General features: G+C 40.9%; 1 protein-coding gene across 6 annotated transcripts in view; it reads right to left on the reverse strand.

Moving 5' to 3' along the window:
- Nucleotides 1-24,111, reverse strand: part of col14a1b (collagen, type XIV, alpha 1b) — a 130,765-nt gene extending 106,654 nt beyond the window's left edge. For 4 of the 6 annotated variants that reach the window (XR_003463533.1, XM_027286559.1, XM_027286558.1 and 1 more), the window contains exons 1-6: nt 24,003-24,111; nt 23,429-23,540; nt 21,763-21,877; nt 15,649-15,765; nt 7,323-7,466; nt 5,996-6,079 (exon numbers count right to left, since the gene is read on the reverse strand). Coding sequence is in view for 4 of the 6 variants with exons in the window: in XM_027286559.1 (XP_027142360.1) it covers nt 5,996-6,079; nt 7,323-7,466; nt 15,649-15,765; nt 21,763-21,844 (427 nt within the window). In the remaining 2 variants the exon portion in view is untranslated. Of the gene's footprint in view, nt 1-5,246; nt 5,798-5,995; nt 6,080-7,322; nt 7,467-15,648; nt 15,766-21,762; nt 21,878-23,428; nt 23,541-24,002 lie in introns of those variants that run through there. The other 2 variants (XM_027286561.1, XM_027286562.1) reach the window with 2 other exon arrangements.
- Nucleotides 24,112-27,118: the final 3,007 nt, after the last annotated feature.

A 27,118-nucleotide genomic window follows, 5' to 3' on the forward strand; every position in this document is an offset into this window, starting at 1 on the left:
CAGACCGGAGGTCAGACAGGAGGACAGACAGGACAACCTGTAGGGACACCTACGGATGCCACCTGGGTGCTCTGAGAGATAAAATGAGTTATAGCGCTCTCATGTCAGATTACACTCCACATTCATCACGCAATGGAGGACAGACGGCAAGAGAGTTCGACAGACTGTCAGTTTGTCTGATGAGCAGGCAGACAGGAAGGTGCAGACACCACAGCAACATAAACTTTAACACTGTGTGACTGTTACATTTTAGTCAGCACGCTGATACAAAGATTAGCAGGTCGGTGTCTGCTCTCTGCTCAACTAAAACTTTAACATGGTAACAGACACTTTGAGCAAAAATAAAATCAGTAAGTAAAAACTGTGGACTCTTCTGAAGTCCTGCAAAATTCCATTGATCTATTCATCGTCAAGGCGTGGTGACAGCAGGTTAAGCAGAGTATTCCAGACATCCCTCCACCCCAGCACCATTTTCCAGCTCCTCCTGGAGGGATCCCGAGGTGTTCCCAGGCCACATGGGCTATGTAATCCCTCCAATGAGTTCTGGTTCTGCCCCAGGGTTCTCCTGTCAGGTGGTCATGGCCAGAAAACGTCATAATCAGATGCCAGAATCACCTCAGATGGCTATTTTAAATGTGAAGTAGCAGCAGCTCTACTATTTGTATCTGTATTGTCATTCTTGCAGCCACTTCCCACTCATGAGATGACCTGCAGAGACAAGCGGACAGAAAGACAGACGTGCACAACAACACCAGCAGACAAACAAGCAGCCAAACCTTCAGCCTGACAGCCATGCAGGCAGGCAGCTGTTAAAGGTCTGATCAGCAGCAAGGCAGAAGCCAAAGAACGGGCCTGTGAGGCTATAGCTGTGGTATTCAGCAAGTGTGGGCAAGGAGCGGACTGTCAGCTATGAGCACGGAAAAGCAGACGTGAAGCTGTGAGACAGAAGAGAGAAAGAGGTGAAAGGAAGGCATGAGGATGGTGCTGAGACAGGAGAGGAGAGGAATACAGGGAACAGATCAGGAGATCATCAGGAGATAGCCAACATTTTAATATAGCTTTGGGGAGAGTGTGTAAAACTGAATTTCAAACTTTAATTGAAAAATGTTCCAAAGGTGAGCTACAGTTTATATTTTCATCATCTCCAGAATGAGATGGCAGATAAATAAACCTATAAGGATCAATGTTTGCTTTCATATGCTGAAAGTAGAGAAGTTTCCAGTATTAAACTGGTGCTGAACTCATAGTTCAGGTATCAAAATTAAAAAATAAAAGAAGGCAGAGAGATTTCACATAATTCACAATTATATGTATGTAGTCATTCATTTATGTTATAATATCTTAATAAGGAGGAAACTAAAATAAAACAGAACTGCATCATAAGATCAAAGAAAGTAAAGAAAAAAAAAGGATGGAGTGGAAAATCTGAGACAGCTGTCAAGAGAGAAAAGCTGATGAAAAAAGAGAGCCGGAGGGGATGACGATAGGAGTGTGTGTGTGTGTTTGTTTATGTGTGTGTGTGATGGGTTCAATAAGACAAGCTAAAAACGTGGTGGTGGGCTGGAGTCGCATTAAAAAAAAAGAAAAAGAAAAGCGTTTTATCGCTGGTTGGCTTCTTTCTCCCCCATCTGTCCCCTTTAGCCCGCGGCCAGTTACAACAGTTTGGACAAATGGCAGGTGACTCACACCAACACACACACACACACACACACACACTAACGCCCATGGACATGGTTGATTATTATGTGCAGGAAGTACGTTTTACCCATGCACATTCACTGATAGCATTAGTTATTTATAGTTACTTATATGACTCATTGTTTTCTCTCATCTCTCTCTCTCTCACACACACACACACACACACACGTATATATATTATAAAATATAAGGTCATGTACTGATGACTGACTGGCCAACATTCAGCACTTCTGTGTGTTCTGCACAGACAGACATATAAACACCTGGCAAAGGACTGAAAATCACCTCAGTGGTGGTTTCCACACACTTACAGTAGGAGCACATTTTGCTGTGATGAAACACATACTCAGTCAAAAAGGTGAAAAGCAGCCAGTACTACATTATCCATCTTCAAGCTTGGCCTTCATTCTGATCTCTAGGTTAACAAAATCTGTCCACAGACGGACGGACAGGCGTATGAACACTACCAAAGTACTGAAAATCACAGTAGTACATTCACAAGCTGAAAACAATACTAGCCACTGATGTCACAGCTGGTAACGTGGACTGTGCAGCTGAGAAAATAGAACTGAGAAAGTAATTAACAGTTAAGATTTTAAATAGTAACATCGATGAACAACCTGTGAGCTGCAAGAACAAGAACCATGAATCAGACTAAAACAGAAACGATAAGCTAAATCTTTTGTTTGCTTTATAATTAGTGCTTTAATAAGATGATGGATGGACAGAACGAGGCAGCAAAGACTGTAAACTCTGCAGAGAGTTGCAGGACTCTGTGGCTCCAAATAAAAATTGATGAATTTAATTTAAAAAAAAGGGAATTTTTTTTAACTCAATCAAAACTGTGAAACATATCTAGTGTGAGTGACACTGTGAGTGTCAGTCATTTCCACCGCAGAGAAGGCACAGAGCGTCAGCATCAGCTTCAGCCGGTGTATCTAATTAACTTTGAAGAAATCTGATGGCATGAGTCCTTCTCATTAGGGTTTGTATTAATGGGTGCTGACTGTCGTCCCCAATTTGCACACATAAACACAAACACCAGCTGTGTTGCAATTAGTGCAATAAAAAAAAAATAGTTTACTCTGCTGACAAAATATTCAGTAATGCAGTTCAGATAATTCGATTAATGAAAAATATTTGCTACTTTCAGCTTTTCAGATGTGAGAATTGATGTTTTCTGCCTGTTTCATATGAACTGGAAAAATCTGGGTTGTTTTCAGTCAGAGAAAAATGTTTGTAACCTGATTTGAAGTGAAAGTTCTCCCTCTCTCCTCCTTCCTTCCTTTACTCCCGCTGAATATTTTCAACATTTTCTGACACTTTGGACAAATGGCCACTCTCACTGCCAGAACTGAGGCAGAGGCCACGCAACATGACGCACCACGGGATCTTTGACTAACACCACCAACTGTTACTATGTTGGTCCCAGTCAGACCTCTCACTCTCACTCTTCCACTAATGGCCTGCCTCCTTCAGTGACAGCTTCTGCTGCTGCTGGACTTCTTCATATTTATATGTAACTCTGGTAAAAATGGAGGTGACAGCTCGAGGGAGAAAGGAGGCGAACACAAACAAGAAGCTGATTTTCTCACTAGATTTAACTCTACTGTAGCAGTAGAGTGAAATCTAGGTTATCATAACAAGCTCTAACTCACATCAATGATTATTCACCTAACCAACATGACTATTAATTAAATTTTACCTGAACATAATGTTACGTTTGCAACCAAAACAGGGCTATGAACGTCACACATTTGTGTAATAAACATTTCTAAAAATAGTTATTAGACTGCCACAAAGAGAGAGGAAACAGAAGAAGACACAGTACACCCAAACAACAGTAATGAGTCAAAAAAAAAAAAAAGGACTTTTATGGAAATCGTAGCTTGTAATCATCTCAGCGTTTTGGATCGGAGCCCTTTTGGACTCGCCTCCTTTCCTCCCTCCTTCGCTCACTCACTCCCTCCGGTCTGCCATCACTCTCTCTGCTTTGACTCGTCTTGTGCAGCAAGTGCAAACACAGCCGGTGAAGCCTTCGCTCCCATTTTAAAACATCTGTCGAGCTGTAAGTGTTCTCAGGGAGAAATGGCTGACATCAGATCTGTCCCACTTGCAAAAGCGTCACTCGAACATCTTGAACATCAGTAAAGTGTTGATGTACAGAAAAAGCTGTCTCCGTTTTTGAGAGACGAAGAGAGGATATTTGATTAATACTTTTTTGGTTTGCTTCAAGCTGTTTTCTCTAAGCTGCTGCAGAAAAGCTTAAAAATTGCATCACCACTGGACTTCCTCGAAAACAATATTCTAATTCTCATCCAAAGACCAGATCAAACATGATCATCAAACCCGAGCACAGCAAACCTTTGATGCTGCTGCAATGACCGAGCAGTGAATGTCAGTCCCTGTTCAGGCTTTTGTGTCAGGCACAGGGACATTCTTGCACCTTGTGATAACGAAAACACATCTACAATCCTCTTACGTTTGCTGTTGCAACACCATAACTTCGCCATGAAAGCAATACAGTTTCATGGAATGATGCAGCCACACTCCAACACAGCTGGTTACACGGCTCAGGTACCACGTGAGAAAAGCTGTAATTGCATGAAACCTCTGACAGGATTAAAATGACCTCGGGTTGTCAGAGTTTACTTAGCATACTGTAGGCTATGTCATTTAAGGTAGAAGTAGAGAGAAATCCTGACAGGTTTATAAAGTTTCTGCCGTCTAGAGGGGGGAAAAAAAATCACCAATCACCAAACCTCTCCTGGCGAGGTCTGGTGCTGCTGAGAGAAGAATAAAATCCCCATTTAGAAGATTCAGGCTATAATTACATGGGAAGTGCTGAGGTGATGAAGTGAAATGAGATTTGCAGTGAGGAGAGAGCTCAAGTTCTGTTGCAAACGTTGAATATTTCTTTCGTTCTGAAGCCAGACAAAAACACAAACTGAAGAGCACAATTTCATCAAAAGGAAATCTAACGATGCTGCAACAGAAACATGACGCAGGTAGCGATGTAATAACTGGGCTGAGGCTGATTGAGACGCACTATAAAGTAAATTTAGACACCAAAAGATTTGAACTGGGAAGTATTTATCCCATTGTGACGGTTTTGAGAGCAGAAGCTGTAATTTGGGTTTGAGACGGCGGCTAAGCGTCTGCCAGAAGTCCCATCTGCACCATCATTAACACCATTCCTCCATTTCAAGGCTGCAAAAACACAACAGCACTCACACAAAGGGACACATCACATTTTCAGAAGCTGCAAAGGAACACGGCTAAACATCAGGTTTAAGTCAACAAAACAGTGAGGTGAACAAAAAGTTTATTGAATTATTTTTTTGCTTTTTAATGAAGACAAATTAAAATATGATCATGGCTGCTAGTCAAAAATGTTTCCAATATTTCGTCCACCATAATAAACACATACAGGAGAACAAAACAGAGGAAAGATCTTTCAATACATCAGCCCCGAGCTTTGAGATATTTCAGGAGTAAATCTGTGTGGTGGTTCTATCTGTGCTTTGTAGTATGAGCTGTAGGCTTACCTGGTTGTCTCCTTGTTTCCTGTTTTTTCCATGTGGTGTCTGATTGTGCACCTCAGCATGAGCGTTCACAATCACTTTCAAAATTATAATAGGCTTGTTTACCACACTCGTCTCTCCACTCATTTCCTGATTGTTGCAGGCTCTTGCTTGAACTCCATTTTTCTCAGCATTTCATTTCCTTTTGCTCCATTTTCTCGGGAACAAGGCTCAATGATAATCGCTGTGTGAGAGCAGGAGCATTCGCAGACATTCACAGTCATAAAATATCAGGAAATGGCTGTGTCCAGAAAAGACAAACAGAAAGGACAGGACCGGTCTCTGATTTACAGGCTCCAGCAGTGAGGTCTTTTCATCTTCCACCTACCTGTTTTCAGTCAAAATCTCATCCTGAAAAGGTGATTATTAAAAATGATAGCTTCATGCCAGTGTTGGGGCAATCCTTTTAAAACTTCTTCTTCCCAAAAGAGAAGTGAAGCGAGAACAGAGAAGTCTGCAGCGATGTCTTCTCCAATTTGTAAAAACGTGGTTACAGGACACTTTTCTTACTTTCCTGTTCAAAGTTGGTCTTGAAGACTGACAGGTTGTCTTGCTGACATGGCATTAAAAAAAAAAAATCTTCCTCTGCTCTTGTAGAAGGGGTCGTAAATCCAAACGACCAGAGACTGGCAACAGCCGGATGCGTCAATCTTTTCCGTTTCAGTGTTTTTGTTCGCCTGGTTTGCCTCCTGTTTCCCCGCCATGGATCTTACCTTCTGAGATCTCGTTGTTCTCCTGCGTGACACCGCTGTCTTGTGTCCTCTGGGACTGAACTATCTCGACGCCTGATCGCTGAGCTGTTGGAAATAACACATAATTCGAGAATTAATGATGAGTGAGAGGAAAGGAGAAGAGAAACAGTGCTCAGCATTTAAGAGAAGACAGAACAAGTGTTGAGAATAGAATCGACCTGAATAGATACCTGATAACTGTTAAATATGAGCAGGTTTAAGCTTTTATGTAAGAAACGAGCCAAGTGGCATCAACTGCAGAACAACATCAAAACATTACTGACTTTAATCAATTAGACACAGTGTGATTAAAGTTTAGGTCCTGGGGATCTCAGAGAATCGTCAGCGATGGTTTAGAAAACACGTTGGCTCTTCATTATTTTATCTTGGCACCTTAATATATTTCACTTTGTTGTAGGAGATTGATGTTTTGCTAAAAAATAAAATATCAGCCCGCCTAGCAATGACACAAATACAATGACACCAGGACCACTGTGACTTTATGCTTGACTGCCATTGCAGATTTTAATATCTAATGCTGCACAAACAGCAGCGATGATGTTTAGAGCACCACTGATGTGTTACTGTGTTTATACAGTGTATACAATGTTGTTCATTCAGTGGAGCAACAACAGCCAAACATTTGTAAGCACAGGAGATCATGTGACTCTTTATTGTCGAAGAGCAGCGTGGTATTCTTAAAGCCGAGTCTCGAGTTTCCAGCCTGACATGAATAAACGTCTGGGGGAGACACACACACACATTTCTGCATTAAAACTCCTGGAGTGTGTGGAGTATTTCTCTGCTCCTGAAGCACAGTATGACAACTAAAGTAAACAACTCACTTGACATATTTTCATATTCACAACCACAACAATGAGCTCAGGCGTGCTGCTGCTGCTGTTGTTGTTTGTGGTGTTGTTGCTGTTTGAATTATTTCCTGCTCCATCCTCTCCACCAACCACACAGCTCCAACAGCATTAGCCAAATAAACAGCACACAGAAATCCAACACTCTCTCTCTCTCTGCGAGTTCAAACTTTCAGGCATGTTGTTGTTACGGACACACCCCAATCAGTGATGTCACAGCAGCTACTGTGCCAATCACAGCCGATGGAAAAACACCCGCTGTGGTATCACTGATTGGAGCCAGAAATGCAGCTTGATGTAAGTTCAGCAGTAAACTGAAGACAGGTTCTGGAACAACAGGCAGCAACAACCTAACAGCGCTTGCATGAGCCTTCACAGCCGCTCATCAGAGGAGTCGTACCACTGAGGGTTGAAGATTTGCCTCAGTGAAGGTCTCTTACCTTCATGCTTGGCCTGAAGCGGTTTGCTCTGCTGTTTTCCACTGACTGCAATTATCTTAAAGTTGTATTCTTTAGAGGGGTCAAAGTCCTCGATGAGCAACTTTGTTTCCTTCTTCGACACCTGAACCTCCGTCTGCTCTCCACCTGTTCAGGGTAAGAGAAGAACAAACACTCAGCTCAAGTCTGATGATTAGACAGAAAAAGCTAATTACTTTGCAAAGCATTGTGGGATTGACACAGTTAAAACTTGAGGTCAACTGATTCAGGAAGGAGGAAAGTGGCCAATGGTGGGGCGGTATTCAGCTCAGTTGGTAGAGCAGCCGCCCCATGTGCTGCAAAGCCCGGGGTTCAAATCCGACCTGTGTCATTCCCCGTCTCTCTCTCTGCACAGCCTCCACCAATCCCACAGAGATATGACGCAGCGATCGCTGCCTGGAAGCACACACACAACCATTGGTCAACTCTGGGAATATCTATGCCAGCGTTTTAAACCAAAAAGGACGCATTTACTGATCCGGTGGACCAGAACCGGTCCCTCCTGAGAGTGATGGATGATTAGTCTGCCAGTGCATTGCAGCGAGCCAAAAGTAATTCACAGTTCTCCCTGTTGTTCTACAGAATCGGTTTATTCTCCAACTCCATCCTCTAACTTAATTACTTCTGTGGAGCAAACATTAAACCGCCTGGCTCCGAGGCAGCCCGGTTCTGAAGTTGACAGCAGCGCACTGGTCAGACTATTAGACACAAGAGGTAGGTTTATTTTTATTGGTCAACAGTTGGGTTGTATGGAGTCTCAAGCTAGGAACATTTCCGAGGATATAACCCTGAAGAGGAGTTGATTGTAACACACTGTGGTGGACTCTGTGCTTCTTGTTGTTTGCTGGTGAAACCTGTTTTTAGTGATAGTTAAAAGACCTTATATTAAAAGACATAAATCCATTGTATTGTTGACTGATAATTAAAACTGGCAAACCAACTCATCGTTGGCTACACCCTACATTATAATATCTGTCTTCTTAACTGCAATTACTGACTTTAAAACAATAGCTTTTAGATTTCAGTTATTTTGACATTAATTTCCATATTTATATACAGCATGTAGGTTTAGCTTCACTGTCCAGTTCAACAGTTTTAATAAAGTCAAATAATTGGTGGCAGCTAATCTGCTGTCAACTGTGTCCTGCTACAAACCTTGGTTATTATATCGGCCTTTATAAATTCACTATTGGTCGACCTCTAGTTGAAAAATCTAGCCATTTTCAATCTTCTCAGTGTCAACAAAAAGCCTGGAGACAACAAACCAAAAATGAATTCTTCCTGCTCACTGATCGTAATGAGGATATGTGTCACCAGTGACAAAGAATGGCTTTTTCATTAAAGCTTTGGGGCAGAGAAGAATGAGACAGAAAGGTATCAAAAAGGATACATTCATTCCTGCTTTTAGTCACATCAGGAGAACTGCTGTTCATTATAAAAAAAAAGATGAACACCAACCTTCTGCTTTGGATACCTTTGGAAACACAAAGCTGGAGCATTAACAGTTTTTTCCTCAGTACAAGTTTTCATTGTCTTTTCCTCCATTGTACCTCTCTCCTTATAATAAAAACAGCTGCTTCAGGATAATTTACATTGTCTGCTGACAATCATTTTGCAGGGATCACAACTGCAGTAATATCCGTGTAAGTATGTTCACCTAAATTCACAACAGACATTTTCAGCATTTTAGCTGAGTAAAGATGTGCAGACTGCGATCGAAGAACTTTTTATTCCTCAAGGAGCAATTAAGCCTGTGAACTGAACTCCTTTTGTCTGTCTTCAGGAGATGGAGCCCTTAACCCGCTGCATGTCAAATGTTACAGACTCGTGTTACAAGGAAATATCCATCTGTGAGACATCCAGTGACAATGAATTGTGGACTTTTGTTTTTGGAAGAACACTTGACCTGCACTTAAACTGTCGGCCCGGAACAACAACATGAGGATCAATAGGAAGAAAAACAAAAGGTGACAGACTATGAGGTGATGGAAAACGAATAAGAGCTGAAAAAAACAGGAGGAAGGAGGAAAAAAGACATATTTAAAGTTGAAGTGACAGGAAGGAAAGGTCACTTTAGTTTCCAAGTTTCTTAGAATGAAAGAATTCTGTACAAAGATAACGTCTAATAACTTCCCGTAAGTCACTTTTTTCAGCTACTTCCACATTCACAGAGCGCTCTTTAGTAATGATGAGCAAGCAGGCTCAACCTACAGTACTATATTTATGTATAATAAACTGTATTTCACTTCTGTTCTTTGTGTCCATGAAGACTTGGACACTTCTGACTCAGACTGACGACAGAACTACATCTGCAGGTACATGAATCACCACCTTCTGTACCTTAATTACCACTAAAAGGTTTCTCTAAATGCTTTTACGGGTCAGGTTGGTGAATTGCTCTTTAACCAAGGAACTAACGCCGTTAGCCAGCGAGACAGTGGTTAATAGCTGCTTTTATCAGTTACCACTAGTATGGAATTGACTAGACTTCCTTTATATTATTGTTCAGAAACCTGCATCGAACTCAAAGAATTCAACATTTTTTAACAAAACCCAGCCGGTGATCTTACTCACTGTTTCTGATCCTGTGTAAAATACAAAAATATAAAAATATTGGAGCGGTGTCTTGTTTGAAATACAGAAGGTTCTGAAGAAGGAGCTTCGACCTGGTTTCCCTCCTTCTAGGTCTTCCCATTTCTTGACTATATTAATGTAAATATCTCTGCTATACTGACAAGAGCATTTGTATTAAAAAACTGATTAAAAAACAAACAAAAAAAAAAACACAATACCCAGCCAAGACGACGTCATGTTCAAGGACAGGCTTGCAATAGAGAATTTAATGACCTCCAGTTCTTGAACAGTCCATATCTAATGCATGTGTACTTCCTACACACCTCTATGTGTTCACAAATGGCCTCAAACTATTTCTAAATATGTTTTAAAAAATGACAGCTTGAACTGCGCAGAAAAGAAAATATTTCAAAGCCCTGTGGCATCACAGGCTGAGCGGAGAAAAGATTAACTTTATTAATGCCTGAGGTGGCGACAGTTCATCACTGCAGCAAAGACAAGAGGGAACCAAGACTATGAACAAAAATGTAATATAAAAATATCTAAAAAAATAAAATCGAATGATCAATCAAATTAAAAAGATATGTATTCAGCATTTAATCCTGCCAAATGTGAATTGCTGTTGTAGCAGCAGAAGGTTTGGCAGAAGTCAGCAGTTTGCTCACTGACTTGAGAAGCGTAGGTTTCCATTTCCTGGCTTTGACAGAGCCCATCATGTCCACATATATTGACTTTGATACTGAGAAGTCCAAGATCATCACATGCAAATTAGTTTCAGAGTTTATGATGAATTCTTTTTTTTGCTTTTTTGTGTATCTAAATTCAATTTATCATTTCGCCTGCTGCTCGGTTATTTAACTTTTTGCTGCTGCTACAGAACAAATGTTCCAGTTGGGATCAATAAATCTTCTTAAATTGTCAGTTATCAAAGCCAATTTCATTATGTAAAAATGATTGATTCAAAAACGTACGTCCACCATCTGCTCCTGCCTGTCAACACAAAAACAAACCTGCTATCACACTTTTTAAATCAGGAACTTTCTCCACACTCTTGAGTGACAAAGATCTCCATCAATGTTTCCACAGTACAGACTCATTAAATAATAATCAGTTTGTCTTTGAAGTACAAACTTTACTTCACGTGTTCTGTATGTTGCCTCTGTCTGTACGTGTTTCAAACTATGACAAAGTATGAGTCATGACTTCCACCAGAAAAAAAAGACAAGCTCAATTAAACGGTCCAGCAGAGCTCTACAGAAACTCCCCACTGTTAAAGAAAATGAACTACCACTCCATCACAGCTTTTCCACCTTCATTACACTCATGCTGATACCAGTTGCCTAAAGTGAGAAGATGATGGTTCTCGTTGTTCACCTCCCTCGCACGGCCCGAGAGGCACGTAGCTATTTCCACTTCCGTACTTTTTAAATCTGATTTTTTCTTCCAAACTGAGCACTACCCAAAGGCAACATGTTGCAAAGTGAGCTGTGTGGGCATGTCTCAGAAATGAGGTCATCGTGCTTTGGTGAGAATGTCAAGCCAATTTGAATATCTTTAAGAATATGAAAAAGGCAGTAAAGCTTTCTACAGTTACTGTTAAAGCCTTTACATCGTATGACAAAAGAGAAACGCTTCTCACTGGTTAGGAGCTCCCTGTGTTAGCAGAAAAATGTATGGCCTGAGGCAAACCTTTAACTTAGTCACCAGAAAAGGAAACCAGAGCAGAATCATATTTTTGTTCTTTGATAGAAGCTACACATCAGATTTTGTCTGCATCTGTCACTTTCCACCTGCTTTACTTTTTATTTATCTGTAGCCAACATTGCTCTTTTCATTTACTGTCTCTCCATGCCTCTCCAGCTCCATCTTTCATCCTACCCTCGAGTATCTCCTTCTTTTTATATTCCCTCCATCCATTCGACTCTCCCTCACGGTGTTAGGGGGATGGCTGCCTGTGCTTACTGCATCTTATCTGACATTTTCTCCATTACTGTGATCAAACAGACAGCCGAGCCATACCAAAAGCTACAGGTTTACTCTGCCGCTGGCTGAAAGCAGCTGTAGTAGCAGAGGTTGACTTCACCTTCAAACTTCAGGCCACAATGAAATGATGCATCCAGCAGCGTACAGGTAAATAAAAAAAAAACACAAAGACGGTAAATCCTGGCGGCCTGCACCTCTGCCGACTCAGTAACAGTCTCTAGAGAAAATGATGCCTGTATGCTAAATATGTGCTCCCAAAAAGACGATTAATCATGGTGAGTAACAATGTTTAAAAATGATTAAACTTCATCAGGAAATATTCAGCACCAACTCCCAGGTCGGACCAATCATTACGACAATATGCAGATGGGACCAGGTCTATCCCAGGTGTCTTAGTAACATTTAGCATTTAATTCTTTTTACTGCATCACTATTTTCAGACATTCTTTCTCTCATTGGGTTCAGAATTCGACTTCACCCCAGTGAATGTTTCATCTTTCATCTAAATATTGTAAATAACTTGTTGCGTACATACTTCATATGAATCAGGTTTACATAATGAATATTACCTAATAAAAACATTTCCTGATGTCCAAACATTATAAATCTTTTCTGAGAGCATCTATTCAGCTTGTTTGCATATTTTCACATCTTTTTGCCAATGCACCTGACATCATATTTGGCTGTGCATACACGACCTTGAAGAGTCAAAAACAGCTCGTGAATCAATCTTTCTGTTCAGTAATGCAGTCAGCCGAGAGCCACAGACCAACAACACAGACAACAAACATCCCTTTCATCAAGTTTAACTCATTCCCGTATCTCGCTGTGGAATCAGTTGGTGACAGTGATGAAAAGGCTAAAGACACCTTTCTTAAAGATGCTCTGCTAGTTTTTGACCTTGAGTGATGCTGTGAAGCAACATGCCGGTATTATTTATATGTTGTGATGTGCCTACATACAGAAAGAGGTCATTTATATCGACCAAAGGTAGAAGTAATCCACAGTCCACAAGGCAATCTTAAGAAAACAGAATTGATATGAAGTCTTTGCTTGCATTAAACAAAGGAACATTTATCCATAGTTCCATATTTACCACAGTAGTATTACACTCTGAAACTGGAGGCGCTGAAAGGCAAAAATACCAATTTCTACGTGATGCCGCTTCAAGCTGTCTTTCTTACACAGTATATTGTTCTTTTATTGTTTTTAGTGTCTAGAGCGGAAAAATAAAAGTGAAATCTCCACAAACTCACTGAAGGACCCCTGCTGGGCCTCACAACCTACTCTGGGAATCTTTTTAAGTGTTCTATAATTACAAGTCCTTCACAGAATGAATTCTTGAAGCTTTCCGTCAGCACAGTAACAGGAGTAAAGGACAGTTTTACAGCTGTACATGCAGCTCCACCTTTTCCCACTGCAATAAAACACATCCTCACACTGGTTATTTTTCCCATTGAGAACGACATCAGAGCAGAAAGGAAAGAATTGAACAAAAAAGAGAAATGATGAGAAAACCCTGTCTGCTTTAGTATTCCTGTAAGGCAAACACTGCATGTGTTCAACAGCACTGCATACCTGGGTAACTATTTTCACTACAACAACACTATAACAACAACATGAAGTGTGCTGACGTGTACCTGTCAGCACTGTGAGGTGAAACTGAGCAGTGTGAAATTAGAACATGCTTTAAATCCAGTGGTGTTGTATAGAAATCAAACATTAGTACAGCTATAGATGAACATTTTCATGTTCAACAGTTGTTGGAAGATCCGACACTAAAAGCACACACAGCCTTCTTCAGCTGCTCCCTGTCGGGGCCGACATTTTCAAAACTGTTTTTTATGGAGCCGCTCGACAACAAGTAGAAAAAAATGATTTCGTTTGTATTAATGAGAAAAATGTCATGTTGAAAGACTAACTGACTGTGAAGGTTAACCTCTCCTCAAAACCAACAACAACAGTTTGAACTGGTGGAAATGAAATGCTCTAATTACACCAGAGCAGCAGTGAAAAGGTCATAAAGCAAAGAGATAATTAAAATAAAAAAAGAGATAAAACAGTCAACTGCATTGCAACTACTCTTACTCAGCGCAATAAAAACCTGCCAAGTTTTAAAAGTGAATGATAGTCCTTATGATTATAATCACAGAGCAGCTCATGACATAAATATATTTATGTACTTACATTCTCACTTTATAACTGTGATTACAGCCTGTGACATAGAATGAATTTCTTAGAGCAAAACACCCACAGATCATAATGTGTGTGTTGTTTAGAACAGAATCCAGGCCAGTTTCTCTGAAGATAAACTCACTGAGGTTCGAGTCATTCACCTGGCTTTGTTCAAAGATAACTGTACTGAGAGATTGCTCTGATTTTAATGGGTTTGATTCAGAAGTCTCAGGGCAGCACTCCTCTACACTCACCTGACTAGAAATAACACCTGAAGTGAATCTGAGCACTTCTTCCACACCCATAGACAACACTCTGAACGACACACTGCGCCTTCCACACCAATGCTCAACGAGCTTAAGTAATTTCACTAATGTGGAAGCCTTTATCAATAAATCCAAAATGCGTCTGCAGCGTTCAGCCACAGGTATCCACGGCGGGCACCTGAACAGCCCTGGTATCAGTTATATCACACACGTCTCGTTCTCTCAGGATTGAGTTATGAACCAGCGTGCAGGTGAAACCCGCATAAAAAGGTTGATTTGTTCTCCCTCGGGGGGAAGAAGTCCAACCACTCTGCTCCTGTGTGCATAACTAAAATTTTTGCCTCGTAGTTAAGATGATTTGTGAACAGACAAACTGTACTGACCTGAATGCATTCTGTTTGTCATCCTACAACAAATCTCTTTCCATCAGTTCCATCTGGGTTCCACATTAACACACAACGTCATGTACAAATACTGACGGAGGCCTTCTTTAATGAACCATCATCCTGTGGTAATGACTGCAGGGGAGCCCTTGAGCAAGGCACTAGACAACCAATCTATCACAGAGGCTGTACAGGACTGTACAGGAAAAGTGTTAAACTAAAAGGTTAGACCAAAGCTCCACCAACCTGATGGCACCAGATGTTACACAGAACCATCTGAGAAGTGAACCATGAACCAACCTGTCTATCACCGTCTGTCTCAACCAATCAGATCACGTAGTCAAACTCCAGCAGCACCTATGCTAACCTCTTTAGCAGCTGCCATTGTTATTTAGGGCAAACACTTCTCATACTCGTCGTCACACACACACACACACACACACACACTGAGGGGTAAACCACGCCTGTAGTAATGCTGTGACTGTAGATTCATCTGAATAACTGTGGTTCAGACACAAACACGTCATGTGACCAGCTCTGAAGAATACCAACTAAAATCTGAAGCGTCAAACCAAAGTTTGATCGTCCAGGTTGAATTTTTTGTTTTTCTGATCTTTCACAGCTTGTTTGTTATGAATGAATCATTCCTGAAGCAGAGATTTGAAACACTCAAACTTTACACTTGAAGTCTGAAATCATACATCTGGATCCTCATGAAAATCTGAACTCATGCTTATAATAAATTCTACCTAAATCTGTTTGTAACATTTCAAGAACAGTCTGGACTGAACCACATCCCGTCTTACTCTTCATCTTATATTGATGAAAGAGTCACGACAATCGTTCGAGTAAAGGAAACATTTCTCAGAGTTTCTCAGAGCACTTCTGCAGGTCAGTGCTGGCTCTTACCTGGCTGTGTGCTGTAAATGACCATGTAGCTTTCAAACTCTCCTTTGGGCTCTTTCCATGACACATTCAGCTTGGTGGGGCTCAGGATTTTAGCACGAAAGCGCCTTGGCGATGAAACTGGACAGAGAAACAACAGAACAAACAGCTTTACACAATAACTGTCAGTTTGAAACATGCTGTACGTATTTGAATGATGAACGGATGAATACGAGATCCCTGTCATGCACCGTGCATTCCTCAAACATTTTTATCTCACTATTAGAAAAACTGCTGTCATCAGTATTAGTGGATTACGTTCATAACAATGGATGGAGTTCAATTTTGTTCAGTCAAGAGTTGATAATAAAAAGTCTACTTAGATTTAGAGATGTGTCCACGTGCAGTGATAACACAATAAACTGCTGCTGTTAACAGATTAAAGACAGAAATCGAGCTCAGGATGTTTTATAGAATGTGCTCGCCGTCTGTTTTACTTCTGCGCTGTCGTTCATCCACTAACACAACTGTGACTGAATTAAGTGAGACTGAACTCCCTCCAGAGTTATGGCGATGCAGAGGCAGTCGCTCCATCTGTGTTTTTTAACAGTTAGTGAAGAAAAAAAGGCTGATAAATTGTATCTCATCCAAGCAGGAGGATACACATCAGAGAGATTAGCTTCCACAGATGTCACATTAAATAGCAAAGTCACATTCTCCTCATCCTCATCTTCCTCGTGTATTGACGAGCCTCCATTGTGTTTATCTCTGTGGGGATACGACAGGTCTTCTTCTGGGTTCCACTTAACGTCAGCATCAAAGTGACGCCCCTACCTCTCATCCTGATTAGTTGTTGGCCCTGTCTGACGCCTCTAGGCACACTTTTCTGTCGGTATTATTCCCCTTTATTCATTTTCTCAAGCTTATATTCTCTCTTCATCTCCATCTCCTTGTCTGTCCCTCTATCTGATCCCTCCCAGTTCTGATCTCATTTTCTTTCCTTTCTGCGTCTCTGTGCTTTGAAATTGTCGTCAGGGGTAAGAAGAGGATGACAAAAAGGTGAATGTGACTTCCTTTTAACTGCAAGGAGAAAAAGAACAAAGGGCACCAAAGGGAAAGGCACTGGAATAGCATCTGTTTACTATTCCTCTCCTGTCCGAAGCAGGAATGTTTAGATGTACAACACAGAGTGACTAGATCCACTGAGCTGCACAATATCCAAATACACTTTACAATGGCCTTGACCTGTGTATAAACCCTCAGAAAAGTCAACAACACTGTGTCAGTGGAACTCCAAGTAGACACAAGGATGATCGTATTTCACTAAGCTCCCACGCAGTGTTGTTGTGTTTTCACATTAAGACACGGGCTTAAAACACTGGAAGAAGACCACTGTAAAGCACTGCAATGCCAAAAACCACATTTCCAGGGTCAACAACCACAACACCCCATCATTTTCACACCGGCAGAGCCAAATCCCAGATAATAAATATGTATCTTGAAGCAACACATTCCCCAGTCTAATTTAGTTAACTATGAAAAAAAAAAAGGCCAGGGGGTGAAAAATAAAATATGAAAACCACAAACGCGTTCATGTGTTTGTGTCCTCATTATGAGGTGAGCCATCTGCTGTTGCCGACTTCTTTAAATACCTACACTGTGAGTGACGCCTGGTAGAGCTCTGACGCTCTGGTGCACAATAAACAAGACGCTTAAATGGAAGGTTCACCCAAAACCAAGAATGAGGACTATAGAGTTCACCTTTTAGAACTCTGCGTACATGCCGCCTCTGTGTATGACACATGGTCATGATATATATATGGATGTTTAAACAATAGCACATTTTTGTGATGTGCCACACATGGTACAAAGACGGCACAGATTTGAAGAGTGTGTCTCTTTTTCTTCAGCTGATTTATCCACTTCTTCCCTGCAGCTTTCTCCACAATGCAGGATTTAGTGGCGCTGATAAGACCTATCAGCAAACACCTCTGCAGCGTTTTGGGGTGAACCGCCTCTTTTCGCATGTCATTATCTGCAGGCTACTCGTGTAGGTATGCAAAGAAACTTGAGTTCAGCACAGGAAGGATAATCCTGATTTCAATGTGAGAGAATGTGAAACCGGCGCATTCAACAGCAGGCAAATATATTTATATACAAACACACATAAGGAATACTGTACCAATTTTCTCACCAACCTGGGGATGAGAATGAGGGCTGCAAGGGATTTCGGCTCGGGGTTTAGTTCTCTGTCTCGGAAACAAAGGACGTTCTTTGTCGTCGGGAGAGAGCCGCTCAAATCCCAAATGATTCGAGAAGCAGATTTCGCACCTCTGTGTTTATAGCGTAGTCGACGTGTGCTGATTGTGTGTTGTTCGCGTGTGTATGCATATGCATGTTACTCTGTCCGCGAATCAAGGTTATGCGCTCTGGTGTATGCAAATAAAAAGCTCACACACTTCTTTAGAAAACCTGCATGTTCCTTTGCAGCAGCACACACACACACACACACACTCACAAGCCATGGATCTTCTCTGAGATTGTATCCTCACGCAGAGACAAGTATTGGATGCTGAGCAAACAGCCTGCTGAAGACAAAAGGCCTCGCATGTCGATATGGGAACTTAATTCTCGTCTTGTGCAAACAGTCGAGACGACGGCTGCCGAGGGTTGGGGAAGAGTCCGTCACACGCACCGTGCCGCAAGTTGCAAAGTTTCGAGTGAGTTTTAAATTATCAGTGAGAGAAGGAGAATCCAGAGGACTTTATGCTGAGCAGAGTGTATAAAACAGTCAAACTCTTTGAGTGGCTTTGGGCTTTCAAACATGTCTTTAGACAAAGTTGTCGTTGCTGAGAGCAAACTCTCTGAGAGCATTACATCAATATCCCTGAATCATTATCACTTCATTATTGATTTTCACAGGTGCACGTTGTATTTTTCCCACGTACGCTGTCAAACTAAAGCTCCCAGTCTCTACTGATTCAAACATTCTTATGTTTATCTTCATCATGTTAAAATTTGGAGATCCAATTATTTTTCTCACAGCCTCTCATTATGTTCACTGGCATGTCAGTAGTTTCTCTGAATGAAACTAGAACATGTCACCTAGTAAAGTACCACTGAGCAGCACTGACATTTGACCACATTCCCCTCGCCTGTTTCCCCTCCGGCTACAGAATCCTGCAGATAATTCGTTCATTAGTTCTGGAGGAAAAGAAAACATGAGAAGCTCCGACAAAGCCTGAGCGAAGTCACTGAAATCATTCTTTGACTTTTCACCTTTTTAACAGGGATTTCATGACTGGTGTCGGGTTAGGGAGTAACCTAAGACATGACTACAGACTTACTTAACTAGAGCACAGACCAGGAGTCCAGCCTTCTATGCCGTGCCATAGATATGTCTGTATTAAAACTGACTTATCTCGCTGCTCCAAACTTTAACAGGCCCCTTCCAAGTTTCATAAAAATCAGGCCATAAGTTTCTTTGTTTCTTTTGTTTCGTCTAATAATCTGACACCTCAGAGCTGAGGACTTTCTCAGTGGCCGCTCTCCAAGCTGATCGTAACTCCTCAGGTCTTCCTGGGTCACTGGTGTAGCCGAGGCTAGCACACTATGGCCTCCACGCCGAGGAATGCTGTGGTTGCTGTCAGTTCACTCGCACTCTGGCCAAAAACTGGCCAGTCCTCATTGTGACAGACTTGTTCTGTTGTCGTCAGGCTGTGAATGTTCTGTCAGACTCATAAACGTGTTCTCACTTAGAAGTGAAACAGTAGTTCAAATAACTGATTAGTCAATCGATAACTTTTATAATCAATTAATCACTTGTCATTTTTCCACCAGACGAGCCACTACACCTATAATTTCATTATTCTCTAATCACCTGAAAACATGAATGCTGATGTTTTCGATGCAGAGTACAGAGAGTGTACAGAGTGTTAAAAAACTCTCTGTCAGGCTGACGTATTTAAATGATTACACAATGGAAGGAGAGCGTGTGGATATAGTAAAATGTAGTGTATGGTAAAAGTTGGTCAGCCAATCAAAAGGCAGAACACCAGTATCACTTGCCAGCAGACAGAGGGCTAACCTCAATGTCTGAAAGCAATGTATAGTATAGTATAGCGCTGGTGAGCTAATTGGCTTGCATCCTGACCTTTCAGACCTCTAATCTGCTATTATGGTATGGCACAGTATCAGCTCCTCTGCTGACTGTATGGTTACAGCACTGTCAGCACCGCGGCACTGAGCAGGTTCAGTCCTGTTTTAAGTTTAGCACTGCCAACAACCTTTGGAAGTTGGCAGATGCTAAGTGTGTTTGGGTGCAGCATAAATACCTTACTGTGCAACAGCAACACATCAATCTTTGCGTGTATTCCATATTTCCCCACATTCTCACACCACATGTGACAACAAACACATTAAGATTATAAACAGATCTTAGATCCAGTCAGAGCTTCTGTGCAGTCTCTGAGCACGGCTCATCATGAATATCAATCAATCATTAGCATTCCTCCAGAGGAGATCTACTGAGGAGAAAGGAATGTATAAGATTGTTAATGATCATAATGGTGTTAAGAGGACTCTCTCTCTGTTAATGAGATAATGAGTGAGGTCATGTGTTAATTGTTGATTAAGTTAAACAGGGTGAAGAGTGTCAGAGAGAACATGAAGAGCTCTAGTCTTAAAGACAGTGAGGCGCTGTGATGACACACTGTCGAGTTAACAAATGAAGTCTTCTACAGAGTTAGTGAGTTAATTTCACATTTAGCAGACAAACGTTTTTCTTAATTTGAAAGATGAGAATGAGATTTAAACTGTGTATAACCTGAGTCACACAGAAATCTGTTACAACAGCCCAAAATCAATGCGTTAAATAACACGTGGGTTTCTTACAGAGGTGACAGCTAACAGTAACAGTCAATATGATTTTGGCATCAAGGCTTTTCCCTTTGAGACAGACAGACACATGTAAATGCACAATAAAAGCATGAATTAAATAAAAATGAATACTTCTAAATAAAAGTCAATTTCTTCTGAGCAAAGCTGCACATCAAAACTGTGACATATAAATTAACCTGCTGAGTCGAACACTGAGTACAAAGGATGATACCTGCATTTCCACAACAAGGCCACAGGGAAGTTTACCGAGCTAGCAATGAGCTGCCGATCTTTATTAGAAAGCTGAGAGCTGAAGAGCGGTGACAGATTTCATTGTGGAAACAAACAAATCGCTTTTCAAGTAAGTGGTCAAACTGTTCACAGCTTTGTCTGGTCCTGATGTGGGAGGCATCACTGACCCTGATCCACACCAAAATGGGAAGTCCTGATTGGACTCGAAGTCGAAGGCCTCAGGTTGTGGTTGTATTGAAGATCACAGTCATCATGGACACAACTAGAGGTTGATCAATCAGCACCAATCAATCGTCATTATTGGGGTTTTATTGGAGGAAACTGGCTCAGATAGTGGCTGATGGCTGCACAGACTCCACCACTTTAGTGATCAGTGGCTATCAACACATTCTTCACTGCGTCACACACACACACACCTCAGGGAATATCTATGCATGTGTGTGTACCTACTCACCAGTGGACCAGACCTGGTCTCTCCTGAGACTGGTGGTTGATTAGCTCACCTGGCATTGAGCCAAAAGGTCCATCATTCATAGTTAGCTCGTTCTACAGAATCGGATTATTCTCTGACTCCATCCTTTAAATTAATTAATCCATGGACCCACCATTCATCAACTAAAATTAGACAATTAATGAGCTATCTGCTTCTCCCTGCTCTAAACTATCGTTAGTATATTGGTCTTTAAAATCCACTATCAGCTGACCTCCAGACACAACCTCCAAACCCGGCTTCTGAGAGGACAATGCTGTCCCTGTGGGGACTCCTGCTGTTCCCATTTGGTATTTGGCACCAATGTAGAGAGCACTGCATAGACATAGAATGAAAAACCATGAACAGTTCAGCACTGTGTTGAAAGCTCTGGGTTGCCCTGTGGGGTACCACTAAGAAACACCATGATTAGCCCTGCTGGCCATGTTTGGTCCCATGTAGCTGTGTGCTAAACCCCCTGTTGGCCTCGTTGACCACACTGGTCTTTAAGTGGAAAGCAGGCTCGTGGAGGTACTTACCTTGGCCCCGTGCAGGCTGAGGGAACAGAGAGACGAGGACGAAGCCCAGCAGGGAGAGGCTCAGTCTGACTGAGAACTGCATCCTGATAGCAGCAGACAGGAGGACACGACACACCTGCAGGAGACGGAGGAAGAAATGATGAAAAAAAACGAGTGAGAGACAGGGAGAAAGGAAAAAGACAGATGAGGAAGGAGGAGGAGGAGAAGTGGAAAATGAGACAGGAGAGAGATACAGAGGAAGAAGGTAAAAAGATGTAGAAGGAACGAGCAAGCCAGGTGAGGAAGGAGACAAGGAGAGAGGGAAGAAAAGGGAATATATGAGCAAGGTTTGAGGAAGGAGATGAGATCAAATAGGAACATTTGGTACTGTAGAAGCACGTTATCCTAAATTATGTTGCAATATTGAGGCAACTTAAATCAATTCTGATCATATTTCTTGTGTTCCTGGAAGTATATATGAAAAGAACATTTAATTAACTGACAAAAATGTTTTAAAAAATGTTGAACTGGAGATTTTCATAGACATTCATGTCTGGTCAGTTCACCTACATCACTGCTCCCATCAAATCTCTTAATTTACAGTTTTAAATGATTGATTCTTGGATTAAACTGCTAGATTCATATTTTTCAAATGAAAGTCTCTTTTGCTTGAATCAAGAAAGTTGCATTTTGACTATGACTAGTGTCACATGCAAGTCTTCCTGCTGCATCAAACATAAAGCACATTGCTGCCTGCAGGAGCCCGGGGGTGCAGTGAGTAACATGGCTGTCACCTTTAATTGCTCCGTTTTCTCAAACCTGTCCGAGAAACAAGTCGTCGGATTTAATGAAAATAACTGTTGATGTGTTTTTTAGTACCTGGAGGCGACTGTACGATCATTACAACACCTGCATCTGATGCATCTCAGGGAAGACTTCCAGTCTGCATCTGGAAGGATGTAATAACCCCGGACACACCCTCTCCTTTTGTTTCCAACTACTGCTGCAGCCAACTTTTCATCTCAGGCAATTTTCAATAATTTATTGATATCTCTGACTATTATAACTTGGAATTTTCACCATGTCAGTGTCAGGCAAGCTATGCTTGTGGTTAAAAAAACTGGGTTAGAATTATAGCTCTGTCAACAGCAGCCCTGCCTCAGACTACTTTAAGAAATATCACTACAATACCCACAAAATATTCCCTCAGGGACTTTCAGCATGACTGTAGCACACTGTAGTGAGTTTACAAAGACATTATAGCACCTATACATTTCTAATAAACCTGCAGAATATCCGCTTTTATATAGTCTGGAGCTTGTTATATTCCTATACACTTCTATCCTGCACTATGGGATCAAGATGAACATATATTTGTTGTTATTTCTTCACACCTACCGGATCAATCAGGGCTGACAGAAGTAAGCGCAGGTTGTTGCACGCTCAATCGCTGCAGAGGAAAACACTTAAAACAGATCCCAACATCACAAACTACTTTAAGTTTGCAGTCAATAAAAAGGAGCAGAAGTTTCCCTTAATTGAACCGAGCACAGGTGAGACCTGCAGCCTGCACAAGTACGCACGGATCACCGCGAGGTGAGGTGAAGAGAGAGGAGGCAGATGTGTGTGTGTGTGTGTGTGTGTGTGTGTGTGTGTGTGTGTGTGTGTGAATAAAACGCAGATCTACCTTCTCAGATCATACGGTTCCTCTCCTCCGGGCGGCTGTATGAGTAGCACAGTAGACCCCAAAGCGACTCTGACCCGCTGCACCAGCCAATCCACTGACAACTCTCCGCTGCCTGTCGACACACGGGAGGCAAAGCTAGACCGAGCGGCACGACACACTACCGGCCAGGAGTTTCAAAATAAAGTCCCTGTTCACTAACGTTATCGCTTCTTACACCCAAACCCAATTTAGAAAATTAACAAACACATAAATACGTTTTTTTTTTTTCTGTTTTTATCGAAGCTATTTCAAGTCTAATGCTTTTTAAAAAGTGTGCTAATACCTCAAAATGATACTTTTAAGAAATATTGTAATATTACAGGTTACATTAATTAGTAACTCGGTTCTGACTTTAATCACTTTAAAACCAATAAATGTGAATTTACCGCTAGGCTAAGCTAAAACGTTTTAGCTACCCTACGGTTATTAGCTGGCTATCTTAGCCATTTAGCGAACATTATCTAGGTCAGAAATTATTTACAGTTAATAGTTATAGTTCATATTTTGTCAGAAACAAACTGAAAAGCACTCTGACCTTTAAATATCATCCTTGTCTTCGAGGTTGAACCGTAATTAATCTTTAACGGTTCACTTTATCTGAACTAATTTCAAATATACGAAAATTAACGGTTTTTAAAGCCACGCCCACTGCGGCAAGGTCATCAACGGTATTGGCTCCTGCTCCCACTGCGGTTTTTCTCAGCCAATCAGATCCCTCCTGCGTTCTAATTAGCATAAATTATGTATTCATCCCCTCTTGTGGCGGGATGCTAACAGCTTCATTAATTAAGTTTACTGCATTTTGTTACATTATCGTTATATATAGCTGCAGCTACGCGTTATTATTATTATATAAAACAGCAAAGAGCCTGATAGTTTTCAACAGTGTTGTGCTTTATGGAAACATTTCTGACAAATATGAACAAAATGTTACGAAAAATCACAATACTGGTGTCATTTTGAATCCAAATGTGTCCTGAACAAGAGTTTTAATGCTGTTGAAAGCATTTTAAGTATATTTAAATAATATTAAAATTAGATTTGCACATCAACTGGTGGGTACAAACATTGATGCCCAGCGTTACTTAATGTTACTTAATTAATAAGTCATTTTAAACTTGTAAAAAAAACTAGGGCTGTCAATCGATTAAAAAAAATTTAACTGATTAATCGCAAAAATTTCTGTAATTAATCGCGATTAATTTATCAATAAATGTATCAATAAATTAAATGCATTTTTCTGAGACTGAAGCTTATAATTAATATTTATTTATGTAAAATGATCAAATTAATGTAGAATAAACACAGAGAAAGTATATTTAAATTCATTCATTTTATTGGCTTAAGGTGCACATAAGCACAGTGCAAATAGAAAAAAGCAAGAATAAGGAAATATACTGACTCCCGTGGAGGTAATTTCAGCAGGGTGTTTTGCTTTGAGGTGATATGTTAAAGTCGTGTCACTTCTGTGGAATTTAAATTCGGCTTTGCAAACTGTGCAAATTGCCTTGTTTTTGTCCAACGAGGCGTCGGGCAACTTTTTAAAATGAAATGTTCCCCCTAAAAGTCCGTGTTATGGGTCAGCCGCCACCGGAAGTTAACAAAACCATGTTAATTGCATTATTTTTTAAATTGTTTAAAATGAATCGCACTAATAAAAACCTTTTCTCCAATGTCAGAACTGCATGTCATTTGTGTCTGACTTTTAGAGACCGTGTACTGCTGAACGTACATTAACTCTCATGTGAAAAGGGCAAAAACATCCAACTTTAGGCTACATGCACATACATGTTTTGCTTGGCATTAAGTCAGCATCAGACTGCTGCACACAAATCATCTTTAATGTAATAAGCCATGAACCAAACATATCAACCTCAGCTCCAACGTGTCACTGTATGAATGGGTTAAATACACAGCGTATTCATTCATGATGACAGTCTTAGTTTGAACACAGTGGTCTGACTTCCTGTCTCTCTGCATCTGTCTCTGGCCAGCTTGACTGTGCTCGTGGGTCTCCTCTCAGTTGAGACTTGCAGCGGGCTGATGGGTGTTTCCCGCTTCATTCACCATCCAACCCTGCAGCTATTCATTCCTTTTACCAAGTTTAATGCGAGGCGAGGCAACAGAAAAATGTGCGGGGAGGCTGCGGGGACAAAATGTGTATTTTTGTGACCCTTGGCTACGAGCTGCATGACTCCCCTCAGGGCTACTTTTAATACGCCTCTCTCTGTTCTGGGCAGGTGGCTCATTGTAAAAAAAAACAACTAAAAGTGAGGATCATATAAAAAGAATGGAAACCCTCTAAAATATAAATGTTAGAATGACAGCTTTCTGTCGGGTTAAACGAGGCCACAGCTTTCAAATCACATCCATCAAATCAGACCAGAATGAGTCTGTTCTGTGTGTTTTTTCCTGCTTATACAAACTCTGCTTTCAAACGCTTTCACTGTTTAATTATAAATTCACACCGGCACACTATAATGGGCCTTGAAATCCTTCAGATGTTCTGGAGCAACATTGTAACGTCCACACAGAGCTGCAGCTTCGGATGCACGGCCGTACTTATCTCTCAGATAGTGCAGAGCCTTGAATGAATAATGGACTTCTGTCTGCTGAAGGTGAGGCACTCTGTTTCTCTGCACCTCAGTCATTATAGGTTTGTTTGCTGACCATGTAGCCTTTAACCAACAGTAGAACTGGAGGCCTCTGAAGCCGCTCGTTTTATCATAATCATAAATATTTAACAGTAAAATTCTGTTCTGTTCCCTTCAGACCTTCAGTTTCATGGTTTGTCATCCTGAGTTTTCAGTCTATTTGTGTATATTTCTACAGGGTAATGCACCTCAAAGCTTCTTAAACTCAGATTATTAAACTCAACTGTTCATACATTACTGTGAGTACTGTAGCTTCAATGTCAGAAAAACTATATACTAATAAAATTCATCATTTTCTGGGCCGGGTTTCGACTAACATCTATTCAGATTTACAGTGATTCATGGTGTGATATTAACAAAACAACAAAAACACATAGACTTTACACTAAAAGCACTAAAAGCTACTTAAAGCAATGGGCACTAAAAGCAACATAACAAAAATAAACACTTAACTGTTGCTGGCGTGAAATCAAATCATACATTATGGGCTGTTGTTAAAGTTATGACTCACCTCTCATGTAAAACAGGTTTGCGTTTCTTTAAAAGGGTAAATTAACTGTTGCTTTTGGAAATACTGACTCACACTGAACATTTTCAGTCTAATAGTGGACACAGTGCTTTGCTATCGAATTTGAGACTCGAGACTTAATCATGTGACGACAGACAAACCGACTGAACTCAGATGAACTCAAATTCTATTTCTCTTCCTGATGAAACCAAAATGATGACCCTGTTCACCTGCAGAGAGTCTCAGGTACACTTACAGAACAACATGATTGTAGCTGAATAGAAAATAACGATGTGTGCCACCATAAAGGAAAGAGATGGATGCATGGAACATAATGGAAAAAAGAAGAAGGGACGACATTCATCTATCTCTCAGTGAGAACTTAGGGTCTCACTGAGAGTATATTTGATGGGCTTCTCTCTCTTTAAATCTCCTCATCTACTGCATAAAAAGTCAGTGTGAAGTGGATCATATAAAACTTGCCAGCAT

This window comes from Larimichthys crocea, chromosome XIII (assembly GCF_000972845.2).
Source record: "Larimichthys crocea isolate SSNF chromosome XIII, L_crocea_2.0, whole genome shotgun sequence".
Taxonomy (NCBI): domain Eukaryota; kingdom Metazoa; phylum Chordata; class Actinopteri; family Sciaenidae; genus Larimichthys; species Larimichthys crocea.